Source organism: Drosophila biarmipes, unplaced genomic scaffold (assembly GCF_025231255.1).
Source record: "Drosophila biarmipes strain raj3 unplaced genomic scaffold, RU_DBia_V1.1 ptg000029l, whole genome shotgun sequence".
Classification (NCBI taxonomy): Eukaryota; Metazoa; Arthropoda; class Insecta; order Diptera; family Drosophilidae; genus Drosophila; species Drosophila biarmipes.
Window position 1 is genome coordinate 498,841 of NW_026114544.1, and position 25,443 is coordinate 524,283.

A 25,443-nucleotide genomic window follows, 5' to 3' on the forward strand; every position below is an offset into this window, starting at 1 on the left:
GTTTGGTGCTATTTTAAGCCGAATGGTAATCGCGTGAAGCGATATGAACCATTGCTTGTTCTCTAGAACTTTTTTCAAGCTCGATTTGGTGAAACCCTAACATTAAGTCGAGACATAAAAATATTTTGCTCTTGATCTGACGATAGTCAATTACTAATCGCCTTTCTTGTTATCTGAGCACGGTATGGACTTTTCCGAACTAATGTTATATGCAGATATAGATGGTTCCACAATTTAATCTTTTATTAATTTTTGTAACTGCCTTTTTTGACTATGAGGACTTCTGTACTTCTTGATATAAGCCGTTTCATCATCCTTCAATCTCAGCTTTTGTTTATAAAAATTATTAGTACTCAACGATTCGGTTTCCAATCCGAATACATCGCTTTATTGTGTACATAGGGTTGACAGTTGTGTTCGAAATTGTGGAGGAAAGTACAAGGATAATACAAACATTTTTCTATTTTGTTTGTTTGATTGAACTATGTCGCAGTACGAAAGTGATTCAAAATTTAATTTATTAATATTGACTACGTTATCTGTATTTGTTACGTTAAAGCATTTATAGGGGATGTTATGGTATTTGCTATACCATGCTCCAATACACTGTCTTCTGTTGAATTTATTTATATTTTTGGACAATTTGGGATCTTGCTGGCAGAACTATGGAGTTATTGCCAGAAATGTATGTTATGGGACAATAAATTGGCAATTTTAAGTTGATTGGTCAAATTATAAGCCAATCTTCGGAGGGATGGAAGTCTAGCTGACATTTGTATTTTTTTATAAAGTCGATTTCTTATATTCCATCACAGGGAGTAGCGAATTGTAAATTTACAATATCAAAATTATGTCGGATTATATATGTAGTAGTCTGTACTTTAATGGATATTTGTCCTACGAATTTTGTAATTTCTTGACTGATGATTTGTATGTTTATTACGTAGTCGACTGAACGTCAGGACAAATATTTGCATTTTCTTTGAGTATTGAAATGTGTGCACTAGTGTCTAATTAAAATATAAGTTTCTTTTCTGTTGCGACATTTTTAACAGTTGCAAATATATTTTGGCTGAGATTGGTTGTGTGAATTTTTGTGGTTCCTATTGTTGGGTATCTAAAGGTTGTTGGGATTTTCCCGAAATTATGTTGATTACTCTGAAGTTGTTATTATTATTATTTGTAGAGTTATTACCTCTATATTGTTGGTTATTTCCTCTATAATTTCCTCTGTAGTTGTTGTTATTATTATAATTTTGGCCATTGTTTCGATTATAATTATTATAATAATTATTATTGTAATTTCCACGGCCATTGACTCTACCGCGACAATTACCTTTGTTATTGTAACTGCCGCGCTGGCCATGTCCTCTTTGGGCGTATAAAACTGAATTTGCGTTGCCTGTCATTTCAGTACTACATTGTAAGTCTTAGTAATGCTTCGTTCATCGCTGCGAAGTTTCCTGCCTTAAGAATTCTTTTAAGCTTTTCATGCTCACAATTTTTAATCATTGGTGCTGAATTTATCAGCATGTTCGGCTGGTAGGCCTTCGTCAATGTGCGAAGCTTCAAGAAGCTTTCGTAAATTGTCTATTTCTGTTGTAAATTTTTCGGCTGTTTTGCCTTTCTGGCTTGTTTTCGCCATTTTAGCTACGTCGGATGTTTCACCGAATATAGTGTCTAGCATTTTTTTTATGATAGAGTTTATTGTCAGGTCATTCTGCACCTTGTATAATGTAGATCCTATAATTTTTGATTAAATGGCTTGAACACCAAAATCAGAAGAATGTAAACGGATTGGATTGGTCAGCTGGAGATATTCCGTATAAATTAAATGATAATGATATTCCCCCAGTGGATGTGAGCGTGATCGCATGCAACCGTCCAGTTTAAGGGGATATCCAAATGCTGCCCTTAGGCTAGTGGGCGCAGGTCGACCCCGAGCGGAAACTAAGAAGCGGCCGGGTAGCTGGTCGCTGGCAAGTTTGTGGGCGCGGGGGAGCTGTTCCTCGCTGCGGTCACCGTTCCTCTTGGCCGTCTTGGTCATCTACTGTAGAATTAGGATGATTATGCTGGGAGAAAACTATTCCCCTTTTCCAGCTGGCCTAGAGACTCAGTCAAGATAGAAAATGATAAGATTTCTAACGGCGGTTGCCGGAGTTCTTTTGCGCAGAACTTATGTTCTTTATTCGCTGAATGACAAAACTGAACTGGCTTAAGGCTAACAAAAATTGGATATCATAGCGGCCATGTAGCCCCTGGTCTTATGGAGCAGTTTTTTACCGTGCGGATCTCCCCGTTGTATTCCGCTATTATATTATTTTCGAGCCTGAGAATGGTGTCCTGATGGGACACAGGGAAAACGGTAATTTTGTTGCAGGCTGACTTAATTTTAGGAAATTTAATAACAAAATGTAGGATTTTAACGGATTGTAAAACGCTACGGACAAAACATCTTTGATGGCGGTCTCAGTGTGCTCTCCATCCACACGTTTTCTAGGTCTGCATGATCTAGTATGCTAAGGCTAATGACATTAATTTTGGCAAGAGCGACTGCAAGCATTAAATTCTGCAGCTCCATTGCCATCCTCCTATTACGAGTTAGTAAAATCTCGTATATGTTTCCCGTATCACTTGGGACTCTTTAGCCGACCTCAGAAGTTGATTGACAGTAGTGGATATTCTATTGATTTGGTCTTGGACTTTGGTATTAATATTTAATTGCTTATTGTTTGCATTAATGAGTTGAAATTCGTTGAACTTAATTTTTTCAAAATCCTCGGCGTCTGGCGTTCCCGACACTACCTTAGGAAGTCTAAACTCCTGGCTACTCTATGGTGGATGCTTAATGACTCGAGTAGATCGCGCAAGTGAGCGGTATCAACGCTCAAGAGTTTTTGCATATGCGATTGTGGGAACATGTTGGTCATTCCGTCTGTCTCTTTCAATACGCGCCTATACTCCGAGGGGTTCGTTGAGTGTCTTACAAATGCGAACTCTTCCCATACCAAAATTCGACCATCAACGATGGGAATGTATTTAGCTTTTGAGTAGTCTGTTATGTGCGCCGAAGTTACGGTCAAGAAGAGTAGCAGGGGCATGGTTGAAAACCTGTAATTCGGATATACTCTGTTGTTTGTTAAAGACGGGTTAGCCCACCACCAAAGCACAGAGAAACCAGTATGATTAAAAATACTAGTAATGAAAAACTTATGCCAAGTGGCTAGGGATACAAGCAATGAAAAATGAAAGCTTATCAGGCGAGCGATAGCATTCTAACGCTTGGTCTACCTATGGCTGTCTTTGTGGACCACCCTCCCCTTAATGAGGACTGTGGTCCCCAAGTCCGCTTCCATTGTTTTCTCTTCGCAAAACGAAGAAAGCTTGTTGCCTAGTCTCCTGTTGGATTTTACTAGGACTTTGTCGCCGACATTAAACACTCTGTTTTGCTGGGAGGCATTTTCCCTGCTTCTTAGCTGCTTCTATTCTCTATATCGCACTGTGGGTCATTCGACTGAGTGACTAACACGTCGGCGGGTCTTTTGCCGATGACCGAATGTATAGATTTATTGTATTTTGGCGTGGCCAGTAAAATCAATTCTACGGTGTCGCTGATGCCTTTGTCAATTTTGAGGCATCTGGCTAGCTCCACTAGAGTGTTGTGAAAACGTTCCACTTGTCCGTTTGAGACGCTGTGGAGGGGCGGCGCATTCGAGATGCTAACGCCGAAGTGGTTTTCCACCATGGCCAAAATAGTTTGCGAGTTCAATGACGGTTCATTGTTCGCAATATATGACTTTAGCTTTGTGGAAAACGTTCAAAAGTTGTAATAGGGCCGGTTTGAGATCCTCTATTGTTCTAGAAAGAATCGGTTGGACCATTGAAAATTTTGAAAACTTGTCAGTGCATGTGAGGAAGTATTTCCTGTCTGTAGAGAAAATGTCTATGTGTAGCATCTCCCCCACCTGCGATCTGTGAGCCCTGTTGTGCTTAACAGTGACGATTTCTCGTCTCTCGGCGACTGAAAAATATCCGTTACTCGGTTTTTGCAATGCCAAAATTTTGTGGCGGGGAATTGCCGAACCAAGTTGTCCTGTATCATCGCTAGCGCGTGCAAGTCGCAATGAATGGCGTTGACGCCTTTAGGAACGATAGTGTCCGCGAGCTTCTCCAGCAATGACTCCTTGCATGTGAAGTCAATGTTATGCCGTCTCTTGTTTCCAAAGAGTACGAAGCTGCGTTTAGACGTAGAGCGTGCTTCCTCCAGAGCTATCTGGTTTTGAAAGCAGTTCAATGGCTTGTCCGTGTTTCGATTGTATGGGTTAGCGAAAGCTCACTGTGAATTGTGGCCGCGCTGGAAAAAGCTTCTTCCTCTTCCAAAGCGTTAAGTTGCTGTCTTGAGAGGGCATCAGCCACGAGATTATCTTTGACAGGCTTATAAAAAAAAAATTTTAGGGCCGGACTCGTCCACCTTTTAATTTTCGCTTTCGGAGTTTAACGAAGGTTCATTATCGCAATAGACAACTCTAGCCCTAGGGAAAAAGTTCATGATTTGGAGTATGGCCGGTTTAAGATCCTCGATTATCCTAGAGTGGAAATGTTGCACAACTGCAAACTTCAAAAACTTGTCGATGCAAGTGAGGAAGTATTTCTTGTCTGTGGAAAAGATGTCGATATGTAGCAGTTCTCCCACATGAGAGAGGATCGGAGTTTCGCCTAGCTCATGCTTCTTTGGGTGCCTATCGTACTTGGCTTTCGCACATGTTTTGCAGTTTGCTACAATCTCGGTGGCTAGCTTGGCCATCTTTGGAAAGTAGTACTCGGAGAGTATCTGCTTAACATTTTCTTGGTCCGATTTGTGAGCCCTGTTGTGCTCGACCGTGAGGATTTCCCGTCTCTCAGGAACTGCAAAAATATCCGTTACACGGTTTTTGCAATGCCAAAATTTGGTGGCTGGAAACTGCCGAACCAATTCGTCCTGTATCATTGCCAGCGTGGGCAAGACACAATGAATGGCGTTTACGCCTTTAGGAACGATTATATCTGCGAGTTCATCAAGTAATGACTCTTTGCAGGAGAAGTTAATCACATGCCGTCCCTTGTTTCCAAAGAGGACGAAGCTGCGTTTTAACGGAAAGCGTGCCTCCTCCATAGTTATATGGTTCTGGAAGCAATTTAAAGGCTTGTCCGTGGTTTTAATGGTATAGGTTAGCGACAGCTCACTGTGAATTGTGGCCGCGCTAGAAAAAGCCTCTTCCTCTTCCACAACGTTAAGTTGCTGTCTTGAGAGGGCATCCGCCACGAGATTATCTTTGCCGGGCTTATAAAACATTTTAGCGCCGGACTCGTCGATGCGGGCTTTAAACCTTTTGATTTTCGCATTCGGATTGGATTCCGACACTGCGAAAGTCAACGGTTGGACTGCATATAAATAGTGGCGCAATTTGGCCTGTTCCAAAACTATAGCTAACAGCTCCCTTTCATTAGAAGCGTAGTTAACTTCTCTGTCCTTTAGGGTTCTAGAGATCATCGTTATGGGTCTCCCTTCTTGGGACAGGACTGCACCATTGCCGTACGTTGAGGCATCTGTCGTTAGATCAATTGCCTTTTGGTAGTCGGGGTATCTGAGGATGACATCCTCGGAAGCCAGAATGTTAAGCAGTTTTCGGAAAGCCATTCGTTGGGGCTCGCTGAACTGCACCTGGATGTTCCTGGATCTGTGTCTACTGACACTTCCAAGTTCCCCTTTCAAAATATCCGTGATGGGCCCAGCTATGTACGCAAAATCTTTTATGAAGTATCCATAATAGCCAAGCCGAGGAATGATCTGACCTCGAATTTGTTCTTAGGCTCTGGGAATTCCTGAATGGCTCTTATTTTTCGGGATCTGTGGTAGCCCCGTTATTGGTGACTATGAACCCTAAAAAGCTAACGCTTTTCTTGAAAAATCCTTATTTTTCTGTTGATACCCTCATATTTGCATCGTGTAGGCTCCTGAGAACCCAATCCACGTGCCGGATGTGGGAGTTTTCGTCCTCCGAGAAGACGATAGCATCATCAACAAGACATAGCAATATTTGCCGACCTGGTCTCGCAGTATGTCATCAATTGTTCTTTGGAAAATGATGGCTGCATTTTTTAATCCATGGGTTTAATATAGGTTAAGTTTGGCATAATAAGACAGGGTCTCATTGGGGTCTCAAAGTTTTTTTCCTGGTGCTGAGCATTTTAAAAAATGCTTTTCTGACCAAAGGTGGTGCGTCTAAGCAGTCTACCTCAGTAAAATTTACCTCGGGGCATGTATGAAAATCGATTCTCTCTACTTCTGTGCCCCATTTGAGCTGGCCGGAGGCCAGACAAAGTGATGCCCCTGCCTGTTTTAAAAGGTCGAGGGCGATGATTGAAAATGACACGAAGCATTTCTTCGTGATAGTGGTGACTTCATGGATCGAATGAACCTGGAATGGAGATTCTACCGGGCGGACGCCTTTCAATCCTTCGTATCGTCGGATGAAATTTTTGGCCGCGCCCGTATCGACTAGAAGTCTCATGTCAATCCCCGCTACTCTTCGTCTGATGACGGGTAGCAGGGATTTTCCCCTAAAAACATGATGGCATCTGGGTCATACCCGCTGATGGCGTCGTCATCAATTTCTTACGCCACCCTTTGCCTTTTCTGTGGGCGCGTTTTATCGGACGCCGCGGGCTTCCTATTCTGGTATGCCGGGCCCTGCGATGGTTTCAGCATCCTGGACAATGATGGATCCACCTCCATGGATTCTGGAGTGCCTCCACAGTGCCTATCGCTGTGTGGATCACGGTGCACCTGTGCCTTGTGCTGTTTAGTAAAGTGTAGACTTTTTCCAGCACTTACTTGCGTGTATGCCTGGCGGGATGTTTGCTGGCGTTCTTGCGCCCTTAGATTTGTTTTCCTATCCCTATCTTCCTGGCTCTTCGCAAACGAAGATGCAAACGTGTATCTCTCGTGGTTTGATTCCACCTCCTGAGCTAGAGCCAGAGCCGTTGGCAAGTTCTTCGGTTTTGCCGAGAAGAGGACATCGGTGAGGTTGCGCCTGAGTCCCGAAATAAATACACGGAGTGCGTCATCTCGGAATTTATCGCATAAAACCTTTGCCGCCGACACTTATGACTTTGTTGGTAAGCAAGGTAAGTTTTTTCTCGACCTCGTCATAGTACTGCAAGAGCGTTAGGCTTCCCTGTCTGAGAGTGCCCATCTCTTGCTCAATTACATGGATCTGGCGTTTGTCACTGTATGTGAAATCGAGGCGACCTGCATCGGCAGGGCCTCTTATTTTACTCCTTTTAATAATAACTGCCTGATAATGGCGGGAGCTATCCACATAATTCTTAAAAATATAATATGCGGCTAATGCCGCTTGCCGCCAAAAGACGTATGCGTCTTGTGCTCCAGTAAATTCGGGCAGGCACTTAACGGGGTCCAGGGGCTCGTCACATTTAACATTATTTTTAATTTCTTCTAGGCTCGTAGGCCTTAATCTGTGGGGCTTCCGCTTGGGCGGGAGCGATTTGTATCGAATTAACATGGTCAGTCAGCTGCTGTAAGGCTTGGAGTAGTTCGGGGAGACAATAAAACCAACAAGACTGCGAAGCTAACGTCAAAAATGCGAGATATTCGGTTGGGATATTTAAAGTTTGTAATTGTTTCTTTATGGCTGCACTAAAATATTGGTTTATCTATTGGCAAAAAAAAAGGAAATATTATGCAAACAATACACAATAATCTTTAGTAATATTGCCACCATTAATAATATATTTAGTCAATATATATTTATTATATAGGATTTAAAAATGTTATATGTTTATCTATTGGCAAAAAAAAAAGGAAATATGCAAACAATACACAATAATCTTTAGTAATATTGCCACCATTAATAATATATTTAATCAATATATATTTATTATATAGGATTTAAAAATGTTATATTCTTTTTCTTTTATTTAAAAAAGATTGTAAATGTCAATCAATTAATGAGAGTAAATTTATGAAGTTGATATGAAATGTTAATAATGGAACTGTAGAAATTTCCGGCAGTGTTTTTATGTTTTTTGAGAAAATGAATGCAGATAGAGGGCATGTGCGAATGAAAATGCTCACTTACATGATTCCCTAAATTTTGCAATCCGTATTTTTCGTTAAGCGCCAATTAAATGATAAAGATATTCCCCCTAGTGGATGTGAGCGTGAACGCATGCAGCCTTCCAGTTGAAGGGAATATTCAAATTCTGCCCTTAGGCTCGTGGGCGCAGGTCGACCCCGAGCGGTGGCGGTAACTAAGAAGCGGCGGGGTAGTTGGTCGCTGGCAAGTTTGTGGTCGCGGGGGAGTTATTCCTCGCTGCGGTCACCGTTCCTCTTGGCCGACTGCCCACTGGTCATCTACTGCAGAATTAGGATGATTATGTTGGGAGAAAACTATTCCCCTTTTCCAGCTGGCCTAGAGACTCAGTCAGGATAGAAAATTATAATATTTCTAACGGCGGTTGCCGGAGTTCTTTTGCGCAGAACTTGTGTTCTTTATTCGCTGAATGACAAAACTGAACTGGCTTAAGGCTAACAAAAATTGGATATCATAGCGGCCACGCAAATACGAGTATGCTGTGTTTGCCGGCTATGCACGGGCATCCGGCCAGACGCTGTGTCAGCAGTTTGGCCCGAGCGAGCTGTCGAACGATCGGTCATTGCCGTCGCTCAGTTAACTTAGTTAACTTGTATTCTTAGCAATGCCATTCGGGTTGAAGAACGCGTCATCAGTTTTTTAACGAGCCACAGTCCAAGCCGTAGGGGATTTAGTCAATTTCTATGCGGTGATCTATATAGGTGATGTACTGATTGTTGCAAATTCTAAAGAGGAAGCACACGAGAGGCCGGAAGGGGTGCTGTCAAAGTCAGGGTTTTCTTTCAATGTAAAAAAATGTCAATTCCTACACACAGAGATAGAATATTTTGGTTTTGTCATAAAGGATGGTAAACTAAAGTCCAAACCCCTGAAAAATCCTATGACTATCCCAACTCCCTAAACCAGCTTCAGTATCACAGATTAGACAGTTTATAGGCCTAGCGTTCTATTGCAGTCAATTTGTCCCCTGATTTTCGGAAGAAATGAAGCCGCTTTACCAACTAACTTCAAAATGAACTGAATTCGAGTGGAAGGAACAACATGGGGAAGTTTTTAAAAACATCATCAAAGTGCTAACAAGTGACCCTGTACAAATTATTTTTGATCCCAAATTTTCAATCGAGTTACATACGGATGCAAGCGCCTATGGTTATATATATTTTTATTTATATTATTTTCCCACCAATTTTCTGATCGTTCCTATGGATGCTATATGATATAGACGCCCGATTTTAATAAAATTTAATTCAAAATTCAAAACTAATTAAAAAATGTTATTTCCAAAAAATATTATAGGAGGTTATTGAAAAAAAAAAGATATAGTTTTTCTTAATTATTTGCACACCAATATTCCGATCGTTCGTATGGCAGCTATATGATATATTCGATTCTGATAAAATTTAATTCGAAATTTATAACTAATTAAAAAATGTTATTTTAAACATTTTTTTCCCCATAGTTTCTATGGGAGCTATAAAATATAGTTGTCTGATCAGACTAGTGTCGACTTATATACTAACTGCAATATAAAGAAAACTTTTGGGAAAGTTTCAGCCCGATAGCTTTAAAACTGAGGGACTAGTTTGCGTAGAAACGGACGGACATGACAAGGTCGTCTAGTGATGCTGATCAAGAATATATATAAGTTATGGGTTGCAAGCTTCTGAATTAAATCATTATACCCTCTGCAAAGGGTTTAAAAAGATGATAGTATTGTAAATAAGATAGATTTAATTAATAGTGATAAATCAAGGTTAAACGCCATATTAGCCAAATATTCCATGTTCTTCATTGATGGCATCCCTAGTCGGCTTGTGACTACGGGTTCACTTGAAATCCCCTTGCTAAATGTAAACAAAACTTATCATCTTAGCAAGAACGAAAAGCAGATAGTAAAGGATAAAATTTAGTAGATGCTAGAGGCAAATGTAATAAGTCCTAGTAGCTCTCTATTCGATAGCCAATAGCCCAAATACTAATCAAAAAGAAAGACGGAAGTGAAGGCTTTGTATAAATTATCGGGAACTTAACGCAAATACAGTGTTAGATCATTAATCTCAGACCAGATTGATCGTCTGCGAGGCGGAAAATATTTTTCCAACTTAGACATGGCTAGTGGTTTTTACCAAGTGCCAGAACGCGTTATCAGTTTTTCAACGAGCCATAGTCCTAGCCTTAAGGGATTAAGTAAATTCCTATGCAGTGGTCTACATAGATGATGTACTGATTGTGCGTGCTGTGAAAGTCAGGCTTTCCTGTCAAATCTTACATACAGAGATAGAATACTATGTGGGTCTTGTCATAAAGGAGGGTGAACTTAAGCCCAACCTCCCAAAAATCTTAGCACTATGCCGGCTTCAGTCACACATTTTATACAGTTTTTAAGCCTAGCGTCTTTTTTTAGGCAATTTGTGCCTCGATTTTCGAACGAAATGAAGCCGCTATATCATTTAATATAAATGAATTTGAGTGCTAGCTAGTGACCCTGTGCTAATTATTTTAGATCCCAAATTTTCAATCGAGTTACATACGGTGCTATGCTTATTCATAAGGTAGAAGGCAAACTTAGGGGTGTTGAATATTACAGCAAATGCACCTCGTTAGCGGAATCCAAATACCACTCGCATGACCTCGAAACATTGGCTGTGTTTAATGCCATCAAACACTTCCACCATTATTTGATTGGTAGAAAGCTTACCGTATACATAGATTGTAATTCTATCAAGGCGAGTCGAGAGAAAGCGGTTTTGACTCCGCGAGTGCATCGGTAGAATATCGTAAGGGGAGCCAAATGGCTCATTTTGATTGCTTATCAAGAAATCCTGTCAATGTAGATGAGCCGACAATTACAAACAAAGTTGACGAAGCACGAGTTGGCTTGGCAACTAAAACATTCAAGGGGCTAGTATCCGAACAGCAAAGGAATGGCAAGATAAGATGTTTACCCATTGTTACGAGGGCATTTAGAAGGTCTGTCATTAACCACATTAACGACACCATAATGCACTTAGGCTGGCAAAAGAGGCTAGATAAGGTATACATTATGTATTGGTTTGAGGGAATGACGAAATATGGCAGGAAGTTCGTAGAATTGTGTGTGACATGTAAATTATCGAAATCAGCGTCAGGCAAAAAACAAGATGAATTACACCCCACACCGAAAGATCAGATATCGTGGGATACTATTCATATCCATGTCTTTAATTATAAAATAGGCGATTATGTGTTATTTAAAGTGAGGGACGACACCAAACAAAATTAGACCCTAAATTCAAAAGACCATTTTTTTTAGTTGAACTTCTTGATGGTGACCGTTTTATGTTAAAGTCAGTAACTACTAGCCTCATTTATAAGCATACAAGTAAGCAGTCTACCTGATGAGCGTGAGACTTGTGAGTTCATGGAAGAGCTTGGCGACGTCAAAAGAGACTTACTTAGGAGCCAGAGATCTGCGAAATCTAAGAAAGTTACAGGTGGAGTCATACACAGGGACTGAGTTTATACATGTCAAGCGGGACAGGGGTGCATAGCATCGCAAAAATGCGGCAAGAGTCCGATACTGTGGTATGAGCGAGTGGTATTCAAATGGTTGAGTTTATGTAGAATCGAGCGTTGTACTCTGATTTGTATGTGAAAAGCGTGCTTAACTAACCTTTGATGATTATTCAGTTGATATCCAGACGATTGAGCTTGGGTTAGAGAGAGCTTGTACTCTATAATGTTATGTTAAAGTATTACCCTGCCAAGTTAACGTCTGATGATATGTTTAACATGAAGGTACGCATATTTCGCGCACAAAAAAATTTAATATATACTAATTTTCTCTAGTTTTCGACAGAAATATTCAGATTCTGGTGGTTCCGGTGTTGTTGTGGTTCCTTAAAAATGGATGGCGGTGCAAAAAGTAAGTTGATGGCAAAGATATTAAGAGATTAAATTCACATAGATTCTTCATGAAACTATAGGTGAAAACAAGGAACAACATGAATTAGAGATGCCCCAACTGGCTATAAGCGCTAAGCAGGGGCTCTGCATTCCGGCAACCTCGACAAAATCGGAAAGGATGTTATCCAAAGCGGGCCTAACAATCTGTGACCGACGGGCGTCCCTAAAGCCAAAAACCGTCCACAAATTGTTATTTGTTAACAAAAATTGGGTTTTAACCAAAGAAATGTAATATAATTTCTCCTGCCAAATATGAAATAAAAAGATCTCGTTTGAATTTAAACTGAATGCGTTTTTAATTACAACAGGGGTGTTTATGTAAAACCAATATAATAGGGGTATTCCCTTTAAAAATTATTTAAAGTATGTTGGTTTTACATGAGCATTACATTTACATTTACATTTTATGTTGCGAATTGTGGCATTAGAGGTACACTGGTCTGAGAAAGACAGCTAGCGGCACTGCCACCGAAAAATATGCAATTCGTAACATACTGAAGCTGTAGGCTTGTACTATACGTCGTTAGAAAGGTATTTCGAAATACTATATACAAAGTAATTAATCAACCAGTTTAAAGCATCATACACTGGCTGAGCATTGACCTTTTTTGTGCAAATCTAAACTCTATTTGAAGATCCTGAAAATTTAAAATAACAATAACAACTTTTGAAAAAACGCTCCAGTTTAGCGAGAAAACAGATATAAATAGCTAAATTTTGTGCACCCATAAATTTTTAACTACTTAAGCTACAGGCTTATGTTGTATGTCGTTAAAATGGTATTGTGTTGATTTTTCGAGATACTATCGTTTAGCGAATTTGACCACAGGTTTTTTGTTCAGATAGGTTTTAAACTTTGTTCCTATTTCTCAAAAGCTATTTTGGGCTAAGCCATAAAGTTTTTAGCTATTGACATTTCCTCACGCTTTACATGCAACACATTGTTGTAAAAGTCACGTTTTAAAATTTGTTTTTTGAACAAAAGTGACATGTGGTTGTTTAGAACCTAAAACATTGCCTGAGCACACGCGCACACTGGGGCGGTGCCGTGCGGCGCCGCACGACGCCGAGCTACCCGCTGCCTCTTCAGAAACGCAGACACATTTCGTCGTGCCGGATGTACAGTAATCGATACATTCGTTTTTATAATCGACACCTTTCTTTTCTTTTTTCTTGAAATTCACTTCTATAAGAATTGTACTCGCTTGCTCTATTTTCCACCCAAAACTGATGATCCGACGATTGTCAATAACAGCCGAATAATTCAGAGAATAAAAGGTATCGGCGCGGCAAACGCCACTTAAATGCTTCTTCGACCCCTTTGTCGGACCGAGACGCGCAGCATCAGTGTGTGTGCTTCCATTTAATTACGTGCATTTTTTTTAAAGCGCTAAAAACAGCGAGTTTCCGCGCCGCACCACACCGCCCCAGTGTGCCCGCATCTTTAAAATTTTTTTTTGCGTATCCATACAGTTTGAATACTATTTATTTTGTAAAAGTAGATAAATTATATGATTGAATTAAATACAAATAAATACATTTTCTTAACTTTTTACAATTATAAATTAGTATAAATTTATCGCAAAGTAAAAGTGTTTAAGCAGCCAATACTTTAACAGATCTTGACTCTGGTAAAATTTCTATTTCGTTACATTGTAGTGGTTACCCAAATAAAGTGCAGTGTTCGAAATTCAGGGCTACTGACATCATTTTCAATAAAAATATATCCTTTTTAATATAATACATCTTTTTGCCCGTTACTCGTAGAGTCAAAGGGTATTTTGTATTCTAGGAAAAGTATTTAACAGGTAGAAGGGACTTGCCGTTACTAGAACGCTATCATCTCGGAAACTACATAATTTAATTTAAATGCTTTTGATCAAATAAATGTATCATAATGAGTCAAATCGGAAAATAAAATAAGACAACTATAGCTTTTTATACCCTTGCAGACAGTTTAATGATTTCAGTCAGAAGTTTGCAACGCAGGTAAGGAGACGTTTCCGACCCCATAAAGTATATATTCTTGATCAGCGTCACTAGACGAGTTGATCTAGCCATGTCCGTCTGTCCGTCCTCTCAGTCTTTCAGTTTTAAAACCACCGGGCTGAAACTTACCCAAAAGTCTTTTTTCTATTGTAGGTAGTTTATAAGTTTAAAAAAAACATATCTTCGGCTTTTTTTTTAACATATAACCTTCTAAGCTTGGAAATAACATTTTTTAATGAGCTCTGAATTTTGAATTAAATTTTTATCAAAATCGGACGACTATCATTAAGCTGTCATAGGAACGAAAAATGGTGGGAGAATAATATGAAACAAATTATAGTTTTGAGAGTTTTATTATTTTTAAGAACTTCAATGTCAGGGACAATCCTTAAAAATTTCACATGTCGTTACTAAAGTTGATTATTTTTTATACTTGCAAGGGTACACAAACTTCGGCTTGCCGAAGTTAACTTCCTTTCTTGTTTTTCATGTATCTGGCCTATAATTTTTCACGATTTGGAATATAATCATAATAAATTTATAGAAAACTTCGGTTTATGTTTTTTAAAGTTAGCCTAATTTCCAGAAACACATACAATGGTTTAGACGGGATTTCTACTGAAAAGTAAAAATGGCTCGTGAAAATTATAAAATTTTTTTTAACTTTGTGTTCCTGTGTTATTATTAGTCTTTTCCGAAAGAAATATAAATTTATACCTTATCTAATTCAATTTTTTAATTCCAGTCTCGCAAACTCGCTGATCGCCCATCGGACAACGCAGTACCCCACTTGTGCATCCAATGAAAAGAGAATTGTTCAGTCTGAAACGCCTGAGATTCAAAGCTCAATAAAGGAGGTGACATCCTCAATCGTTCGCTACGTAAACGACCAGCATAATATCCAGCAATCACTTAGTCCAAATTCAAGGTATGAAAAAAGAAACTAAACGTTTTAAAAAGACGAGTAAAATAAATAGATAATTAAAATTGAACTGTAAAATCGTCATAAAACCGTTTGGATGGAGGTTCTGTAGGAACGTGGAAGAACGTTATAGTCGAATGCCTTGACTATCAATAAAGATTTAAGCCTTTAAACCGTTTGTGGGCGCTAGAGTGGGCGTGGCACATTTTTTTTTGGTAAGTCGTGTATTTGCATAATATTTATTTTTCTTAAAGGATGACGTGTTTGGACAGCCTTCATGGCTGGAGATTTATTTTTTTCTGGACTATTTGACTATCGCTTGTCCTTTTTTATTCGTCCGCCAAAAAGATTATTATATTCATAAGAAAGAAAAGTATTCATTGAACAGAATCAGGGAAATCAAATCAAACATCCTTTTTAAGAAAATCTCAAAACTGCAGCACTATTAGTATCGTGCTAGGGGACACAAAAAAGGTTTATATCCTAATTTGTTGGGGTCTGAGTTACATTCTTACTAAATACAATAAACTATAAAATAAACAATAAACAAGGAAGGAAGTTAACTTCGGCAAGTCGAAGTTTGTATACCGTTGCAGTTATAAAAAAAAATCAATAATTAAATTCGAAGTCCTTAAAAATAAAAAAATGTATATTCCCAATATCATAAGATAATATGTCAAAAAGCCCAAAAGCTATAATTTGTTTCACATTATTTCCCACCAATTATCCGATCGTTCCTATGACAGCTATATGGTATAGTCGTCCGATTTTAATAAAATTTAATTCGAAATTCAGAACTAATTAAAAAATGTTATTTTCAAGCTTATAAGGTTGTATGTTAAAAAACACAAAGGATATAATTTTTATTTCATGTTTTCCTACTAAGTTTCCGGTCGTTCCTATGGTAGCTATATGATATAGTCGTCCGATTTTGATAAAATTTAATTCGAAATTCAAAACCAAATAAAAAATGTTATTTCCAAGCGTAGAAAGATATATGTTAAAAAACACGAAAGATATAATTTTTTTTAAATTTTTTCCCTGTGGGAGCTATAAGATATAGTTGTCCGATTCGGCTGGTTCCGACTTATGTACTACCTGCAATAGAAAGAAGACTTTTGGGAAAGTTTCAGCCGGATAGCTTTAAAATTGACAGACTAGTTGGCGTAGAAACGGACGGACAGACGGACATGGCTATTTCGACTCGTCTTGTGACGCTGATCAAGAATATATATACTTCATGGGGTCGGATACGTCTCCTTCACTGCGTTGCAAACTTCTGACTGAAAGAGGGTTTAAAAATCCACACACGCACATACCACGCGCTGCAGCAGAGAGAGGGGAGAGAGAGGCCACGAAGGGCACAATGATCGACAGAAGCCGAAGCTTAAAACGCAGCTGAAGCTCAATACGTGGACAGTCGCTCGAAAACGAGCAAAGGGGACGGCCGTCGTGGTTCGCAGAAGGAGTAAAAGTGGGGCCTAGGTCTTGAAATCCCTGATAGGATAGGGATAACATAAGAAGAAAATAAAGTGTAACAAAGTAAAAATTGTTGTCTGTGAAAATTCGAGTGTCCAGGAATAGTGCCTTCATCCTTACCGGGACGAAAGGGGGAGGGCCCGACCGTCCGGAAATAGTTTTCCTCACGTCCGGCCTTCTCCGGAAGTTTTCCCTCGCCGATATAGGAAAACGCGCCCCGGGTGACGGGGTCTTTCCCATCTTCGGGAATTCCTGCTGAGACCTGAAATTTCGGGTGACGGGATCTGATTTTCCGGATCGGCTCACGGTTGACGGGGTAAATCCTGCCTTTTCCTTCCCATTTTTTTTATTATTATACTAACGTGTGCCAAAATTTTGATTTTGCACCCAAAATTGTTTAGAAACGCAATTCTAAAAACGTGCACAAAAACACTCTTCCTGGGCTTAAACTCACTCAGTTTAGATTAACTAAATACGAAAAAAATTTCGTAATATAATTCGCCCAAATATAAGAAACCTATACAAAATATTTTATGTCTATTTTTTTTTTTTTACGTGGAAATATGATTTATAAAAGTATTTTAGTAAGTGTAGATACCCACAATTTCTTCTAACTCTAGTGCCCATTGTACAACCAATGACCGTTTGGACGTTGTTCGTGCTAAACTGTTAATTTCGTTAGCGTTTTTTTTTTATAGGGCCTAACTTCCCATCTTACATCTTACACAACATTGGCTAGGGGGTAAGTACATAACTGCAGAGCTTATCAGAACGGTTTTAAGTGTTTTGTAGATTAAATATTAGTAGATTAAAAAAAATAAATAGAAGTAGATTAAAATATTAAATTCCTCGGAAAGTATTTAAATTCCGTCCATACTTATCGTAAATAACAAATCGTAAATGTCGTTCTTTTATTATTAAATGGTCACCAAAAACCTGTTTCAAAAGTAATGTAAGTTTCTATTATTTTTACACGGAAGCGGTAGAAAAAAGAAGACATCCGTGTATGCTCCTAATACATTACGCACATTCCGGTACGCATTTATTCAGAATGCGCTTCTAAGCTGTACTTTGGAACGCATCAAACAAATATAATTAAAAGGAAGTATCCGTAAGCTTTTCCAGTGAAGAATTCAGAATTTTAGTTTAATAATTTTTTTATTTTAATATTTAAGAACAGAAAATGTTGTTTTTTTATTGTGACATTTGTAATCCCATTGTTCCTATGAAAGATATGTTACAAAAACGTCCAGAATTTTTTAAATTTTATTCTAAATTCTGAAATATAAAAAAAATAATAATAAATACAGATTGAGATATAGACTTACAAACAAAGGGTACTTTTTCAAAACTAGTTTTTTTTACAAACTTTAGAAAATCCTTACTTCTAAATAATTGTTTTTCGGACAAATCTTGACACACGTGTTATTTATTTTCCAAAAAGTATACGTAAAAGAAGTTTCAGACAAATCAAAAATATCATTTTTTTAGTTTGTAGGTTTGTAAAAGAACGGGCAACGGGTAAAACAACAGTTTTCTTTGATGATCTTTAAGGTGTCTCTCGCAGAATAATTTAGTGGCCTCGCCATCGTCTGCATGTCTATCACCTAGTCTTTAAACGTCTTACTGAAACACACTACACTTCTTTCTCATCCTTTTTATGTTGCTTTTACCGATGGGCAAATCACTTTGGGCGCCAGAGCAAACGCAAGGAAGCTGCCTCGCGCTTCACTTTGCTTCTACGCCTAGTATAAACGAAAGTTCCACGCTAGCCTCACCCTTTCGCTTAGTATCAGTGCCGTTCCTGCGGGCCTCGATCTGCCTTGCGTGGCTGTTGCGGTGTGGTGTCTTGCTTGCTGATGGCGGTATCCTGCGAACTGCTACTGACAGCGTGGATATACGTGGCGTAACTTCTGGTGTTGGGTTCTCGGGCATAAGCAGATCCGGAACTTCCTTTCTGGCTCGTTACACTCGGGGTTCGGACACGCCGCTCCGGGATTTTACGAGTCGGAACCGTAAGCTCTCCTGGAAAATTCCACACATGACCGAACTGATCGTGGCTGATCGCGCCAGGACCTGCTCAATTCCACTTGACGCACTGGGATCCCTCCGGGGCACGCCAAAGTAGTGCTTGGGGCGAGGTACACTGGCTTTAGGCAGGCTTACCCCCGAGCTCACAATTTCTTGTCGCCGGCCTTCACTGCTCAAACCCTGACAGACCCTCCAGGCGTAACGCCAGGACTTCGTTGGCAGGAAAGAACAGATGCCTTGACTCAGCCATGTGATGACCTCCGGACCTCAGCAACATATATCTCAAGTCGGAGATTCATTGTAGTCAAAATCCCGAACGTCTTGACGTAGCGATCTTGTAGGCTCCCACGGCGCTGCTTCCGACGACTCGACTTGTTATGGTTCCCTTGTTTCTACTTGGTTGGTTGACTGCTCACTTGATATCTGCTCTTAATGGCTTGATCGACACATCGGGGAACCGTTATTTCCCTTTTGCACACGGCCCGCCGAAACTTTTCACACCGGGTCCAAAGTCCATGGCTTCTGTTTGACCCTTCATGCGCAGCTACCCACCGACGTCTTGCCTAATGCTACCGTCCCGCTGGTTCTCGTGATGCATGAGGCACGCTTGTGTGCCGCTCCGCTGCCGAGTTGTGGCACTTCCTCTCTTGATCTAAAGTTCACGGCAGAAGTCCGGCGGAGTCCCGTTGTTCCCTTTTGCACACGGCACTCTCGCTCTGCCCGCCAAGTCTTCACTCTCTCTTATTCCATCCATGGTCTCCAAACTATCTTGTTTTCCAAACTCTCACGTTTACCATCTTTGATCTCCAAACTCTCTTCCTTACCAACAGCTCTTCGCCGCGCCGTTACTACGCGAATTAGCCGCGTACCTGGTAAGCTGGGATTTGTGTGGAGTTATTCAACTCCTCATAAACACACGTACAAAAAAATAACAAAAGAGATACCCAAAAGATATGCAGCAGCAAAGCGACTTTTCCCAAGTTGCAATGCGTCATGTAGTGTTGCCACTACTACCAACTTTATTTAGTCATAGCTTCTTTAAGGAATATTTTTAGATAAGGTTATAGGTATTCTTATTTTAAATTAAAGAAAATAATAAGGAAAAATTAGATTACAAAAATATAAAATAAAATATATACATTTTCGTAAATTTTATTGTAAATAACATCTATAATTGGAGTACTATTACGAAAAGAGATATGTACTCGTAAAGATACATCTACATACTTCAAATAGTGCTACTTTCCAAACGGTTTGATAACTGGATAATGAGATAAAAGCTCTCTAATGCAAGATCAAAAAAACATTTTTTTTTGTATTCACAAACTCATAAACTATATATATAAACTATTCTTGGGAAAATTTTTTTGAGCGACTCCAGCGCGTACAGGGAGTCACAATGACTAGAAATTTTCGGTTTAAAGCTGAACTTCTTGGTTATAAACTAGACTTATTGGTCCCTAACATACCTGAGAAATAAATATACTTTCCTTTATTCTTTCTTGTTTATGCTTTCAAACATGTTAACCTCAAAGGAAGCCGAAGTTTGTATACCCTTGCAGTTATGAGAAATATTCATTGTTAGTTAAATGTTAATTGTTAAGTTTGGAGGCATTGCTGCTAGCTTCCGACATTCTGATATTAAAAACAATTATTTCATTATTTCTCTGACTGTTTCTTTAACAGCTATATGTGAGTCGTCCGATTTTTATTACTTTTAATTTGGAAAAGAGATATGTACTCGTAAAGATACATCTACATACTTCAAATAGTGCTACTTTCCAAACGGTTTGATAACTGGATAATGAGATAAAAGCTCTCTAATGCAAGATCAAAAAAACATTTTTTTTTGTATTCACAAACTCATAAACTATATATATAAACTATTCTTGGGAAAATTTTTTTGAGCGACTCCAGCGCGTACAGGGAGTCACAATGACTAGAAATTTTCGGTTTAAAGCTGAACTTCTTGGTTATAAACTAGACTTATTGGTCCCTAACATACCTGAGAAATAAATATACTTTCCTTTATTCTTTCTTGTTTATGCTTTCAAACATGTTAACCTCAAAGGAAGCCGAAGTTTGTATACCCTTGCAGTTATGAGAAATATTCATTGTTAGTTAAATGTTAATTGTTAAGTTTGGAGGCATTGCTGCTAGCTTCCGACATTCTGATATTAAAAACAATTATTTCATTATTTCTCTGACTGTTTCTTTAACAGCTATATGTGAGTCGTCCGATTTTTATTACTTTTAATTTGGAATTCTTAAAAATGGTATAAATTATATTCCCAATATTATAATTTAATATGTCAAAAAAACACCGAAGCTATAATTTTTTATTATTTTTTATTATATTTATTATTTTCCCACAAATTTTCCGATCGATATGACAGGTATGAGATATAGTCGTCCGATTTTGATAAAATTAAATTCTACATTCAGAACAAAAATATAATTTTATCATATTATTTTCCCACCGATTTAGTCGTTCGCTAAGCAGACGCAAATTGGATTGGATCAGGATTCTTGAGTCGACCCTCGGTCACAATTAATGGCCCAAAATAATCCAGTCCAATGTTCTTGAACGGCCAACAATTGGACTCCAAGCGATCCTCCGGTAGGGGTCCCATAACCGGCGGCATCGGCCTCGTTGTAGCTTACACACATTACACGCTGAGATCACCCAGATGACCCAGAATCTCATTCATATTTTGGAGCTTCATATTGGCGTGAAAATGGTACACAGTCATCTCCGTAAGAAAGTGTCTGAACAGGATAAAAACTGGCATGACTCAAATCCAGCGTTCTCCTTCACTCGGGTAGATAGGCTGACGGCTTCGCTCTGGGTAGCAAAGCTGTCCACATACTCATCCACATAATGACTATCAATGTTGGCCTTGACTGCTTTCGGATCTGAACGCTTAAGCCGTTTTGTATTCACAGCACTCGGCGAGCAGCCTGTTCCAAAGGTCATCACGCTCATCTCATAGAAATCAAGGTCCCTTCGTCGTTGCTAACTCTCCAAAGGAAGCGTGGGAAACATCTATCCTCAGGCCGGTTAAAAGTCAAGACATCGGTGATGGCGAAATTGATTGAAATTGACTTTCAGGCCCAACAAAAACCCAGCCCAGCTCGGTTGCGGCAGCGTACGGCCTTTGACTGGCAACCCGTCGCGTTTAAAGTGGAAATCCGAAGTGTCCTTGATCAAGCCCAATGATCAACTTTGGTACCACGTTGCTGCAGAATTTCATCGGCAGTCACGCATCATTATGCACGCATTGAACACCTCGGCGGTCCAGGGTCCGCATCGGCAAGCCCAGACTCGGAACGGAATACACGCTTCGCATCGCAGGGCGAACTTGCTTGCCCAGTATACTGATTTGCAGACTTATGACGTTTTTTGCCTGGTTGCTCTACCTCCAAACCACAGAATATTAAGTTGTCGACGCTAACCTTGAACCCCAAGCTTCCTCCATAGCTCGTCGTCGATCATCGTTACAGGTGAGCCCTCATCCAGGAGTACGTACATACGTATTCACTCGTCGACCAGCGCCGTACATTGTGACTGGTAATATACGAAACAGAATAAGAAAATTCCTCTCTGCGGGCATCTCCTGGTCCAAAGCCTGGCGGCGTTCCGTTACTTCCTTTTGCGGGAGCTACATAATATGGTTGTCCGATCCCGCTCGTTCCGACTCATATACTACCTGCCAATAAAAATGGGAAGGTCTCATCTTGATAGCTGTAAAACTGAGACCCTTGTTTGACTAGAAACGAATATAGGGACATGGATAAACATAGACGAGTCGATTTAAGATCAAGAATATCTGAAATCATTATGCCTTCTGCACGCGTCTAATAAAATTGTGGCGCACACTTTTTCAAACATTTTATAATACATTTAAATGCATTCTTCTTGCCAATACCTATCGGCAAACAGATAAATGTTGAATGCGCACTAGTTTTTACAAGTACACTTGGCTCTCGTTTAACACTGCGGTTACGTTTCTAGAAATACTCGTGTTAAGCAAAATCGTGTTAAGCGAAACATGGATTCAGTACAAATAAAAGAGTTCGAATTCGGTCTGTTTTTATAAAAGTTTTATACATATGTTTAAAATAAATATTAAGTATATGCCTTTATTAAAGGCAAAACATTCATAGTTTCAAAATTAAAAGTTGATATTAAATTGTAAAATCTGAATTATATTTGTTTTAAAAATGTATTCACTTATCACCTTTTTACTTACTACAAAATCTTTTACTTTTTTTTACCCATCTGCAAAGCTTAAGATTTTTGCACATACTGAAAAACGCTTATATCTGACAGATCAAATGCGTATGACACAAACACAATGACACTAGCGCGTTAATTGACGGATAAAAATATATATATGTAAGTTAATTGTAGTCAACAAGACTAGAATAGTTGAACATAGTAACGTCAACAACATCGAGCCGGCCAAACTACTGACCTACGCCCGGCAGCTCGTGCACAGTCGGCCAACACAGCATATTTGCGTGGCCACTGTGATCTTTTGTTAGCCATAAGACCATTACTTAAATTCAGTTCTGTTTTCAACATACTGCAATGAAGAGCTAAAGCTCATAAGTACTACTCTGCCTACCGATAGTATTATTTTATATAATTGGTTATTCTGCCTTCAGGACAGATGGCAACGGAGATAGGATCTACCAAACTAAATCTTTCAGCTAAGGGAATAGCCAGCTGCATCCACCGCTTATAAAGGCCGCTTTTTTAACACTTAGAAGAAAGGAAGCCAGTGGCAACCGCCACTATTTTGCAATCGTGTAAGAAAGAGGTTTTTAGCGGTTAATAAGGGGAGGGGAGAAAATTTGTAATCGTGTAAAACAGAGTTCGTGCTAAACGAGTCCATGCTAAGCGAGGGCCAAGTATTTCATAACATGGAATTGGAAAATATGATGTTACAAAGTGAAATTAGAAATTAGTCCTTTTAATTTTATTGTTTCTTTTTTTGTATTAATGAAATGTCTGCACCAGTATCAACTAAAAAAGTATGAAATTTTTAGTTTGTTCATTCCGGAGCGTTATTTTAGTATTGACCATAAAAAAAAACGAGCTAAAAATCCAGTGACGATCGAACTTTCTGTAGGTTCGGTATTTTTAGCTCGTTTTTTCAACATTTAAGACGAAAATGCATTATACGATCTTGTACTAAGTAAATACGTTTTCATAATTTTTTACATTAGGAACGCTTTAATTGATTTTATTTAAAGTCTTTGTATTCCTTTAGTTTTTGCAATACCTTTCGATTTATGTAAACTCAAAACAATCGGACGATTACTGTAGATTTTCATTTCTTCGTGTATATAGTAGTCGTCTTCGCAAACCCTGCTGGTGCGCTTCGTCACTACGTGGACTGCTGTCCACAGTGATTATATTGGTGGCTACCCCGAATTTGATTGTATCTACCACGAAACTATGTAGTTGTTACCTCGGTAGGAATGTTGTTTTCTGGAATAAAATATTCGGTTAAGTATTTCTTTCATTTCTGTGCTGCACTGCAGGTATTTTGAGAGAGCTACATTCTTAGTGGTAAAGTTAATAAATTCTAGAATGGTTTTTACTCTGCCATGCTTACTATTTTTAACCATTGTTGTGATGGCTTCTTTTGTGGTGAGTTTATCTGCATTTTCGGCTGGTAAGCCTTCGTCAATATATGACGCTTTTAGTAACTTCCGGAGGTTGTCAATTTAAGTTATAACTTTTCCTACTTAATCAGAGTTTATCCTACAATCGATTCCTGCTACTTTTTAATTACTTACTTTTTAATAATTGCATCGATAGTAGTTTCGTTACTGACTTTGCGTAGGGCTAATCCAATTATTTTGGACTTAATTACCTGGTTCGCATCGGCCTTTTGTCATGTTTACTACCGGTAATGCCGTAATTAATCTGTGAATGTTTATTTTGTGTCCGTCGAATTCTGACAATTCAAGCGCAATTAAGTTTTGCCCTTAGGGGGGCTGATTCAAAACACTTCGCATGAATCGGAGACCCGGAATTCATGCCGAAATGCTAAAAGAGTTAAAGAATATTGGTGATAAAAACTTTGACACACGGCTTTATGTCTTTATGCTTAATGCTTTTACTCGTTCTAAAGCTGTTAGACACTGTGGCATGGGCGTAAAGTAAGCCGACAAAATTATTAAAGCTTTGTGCTGTATTAAAGCGAGTTTTTAATAGTTCAATATGATTTTTTTTCGTATTTGGTAGTATCGGGCTATTTAAGCACTTCTAAGATTTGTCGAAATCGCTTTTAAAATTGTTCGGCCTTTTATAACTCATTCCATTTAATGGATGTCAATTATTTTCTGTATCAAGTGTTGTATGTAAGTGTTTCGTTATCGTTTATAACCTTTCTTACTTGTATACCCGGAAAAGTGCTCAATACAATTGAATCTGTGTTAGTGAGCAATCTAATAAGGGTGAAATATTTAAGTAAACATTTTAAAAATAATGGCTTTATTTGCTTTTCTTCAACTTTATTTCCTCAACGGGTACGTAACCCCCTCTTCGGTTAGCGTTTCCTTTTCCAGTGGATTTTCACATCTTTTGCATTTACATTTAATAAAAAAAACACACTAACCAGGTAAAAATATAGTGACGATTATCATCCTTGATATCATCCTTTGTGACGAAAATGTAGTGTACGATCCACTTACTAAATAAACTTTCTACATTTTTTACATTCAATGCAATGTGCCATTGCTTAGTTGTTTGATTTTAATGAAGCGTGTCGAATGTAAAAAGTGTAGAAAGTATATTTATTTAGTAGATTGTAAAAAATTTTGTTTGTTAAATGTCAGATCGTCACTATATTTTTACCTTGTTATGTGGTGTTTTTCTTTCATATCAGAAGTTTTTGTTTTAAA

General features: G+C 38.8%; 1 protein-coding gene across 14 annotated transcripts in view; it reads left to right on the forward strand.

The window, feature by feature from the left end:
* LOC108035588 (uncharacterized) overlaps positions 1 to 25,443 on the forward strand; it is a 401,308-nt gene that overhangs the window by 332,661 nt on the left and 43,204 nt on the right. For 12 of the 14 annotated variants that reach the window (XR_007765723.1, XM_050890391.1, XM_050890392.1 and 9 more), the window contains one exon: positions 14,836 to 15,018. Coding sequence is in view for 13 of the 14 variants with exons in the window: in XM_050890391.1 (XP_050746348.1) it covers positions 14,836 to 15,018 (183 nt within the window). In the remaining variant the exon portion in view is untranslated. Of the gene's footprint in view, positions 1 to 11,984; positions 12,061 to 12,121; positions 12,344 to 14,835; positions 15,021 to 25,443 lie in introns of those variants that run through there. The other 2 variants (XM_044092625.2, XM_050890396.1) reach the window with 2 other exon arrangements.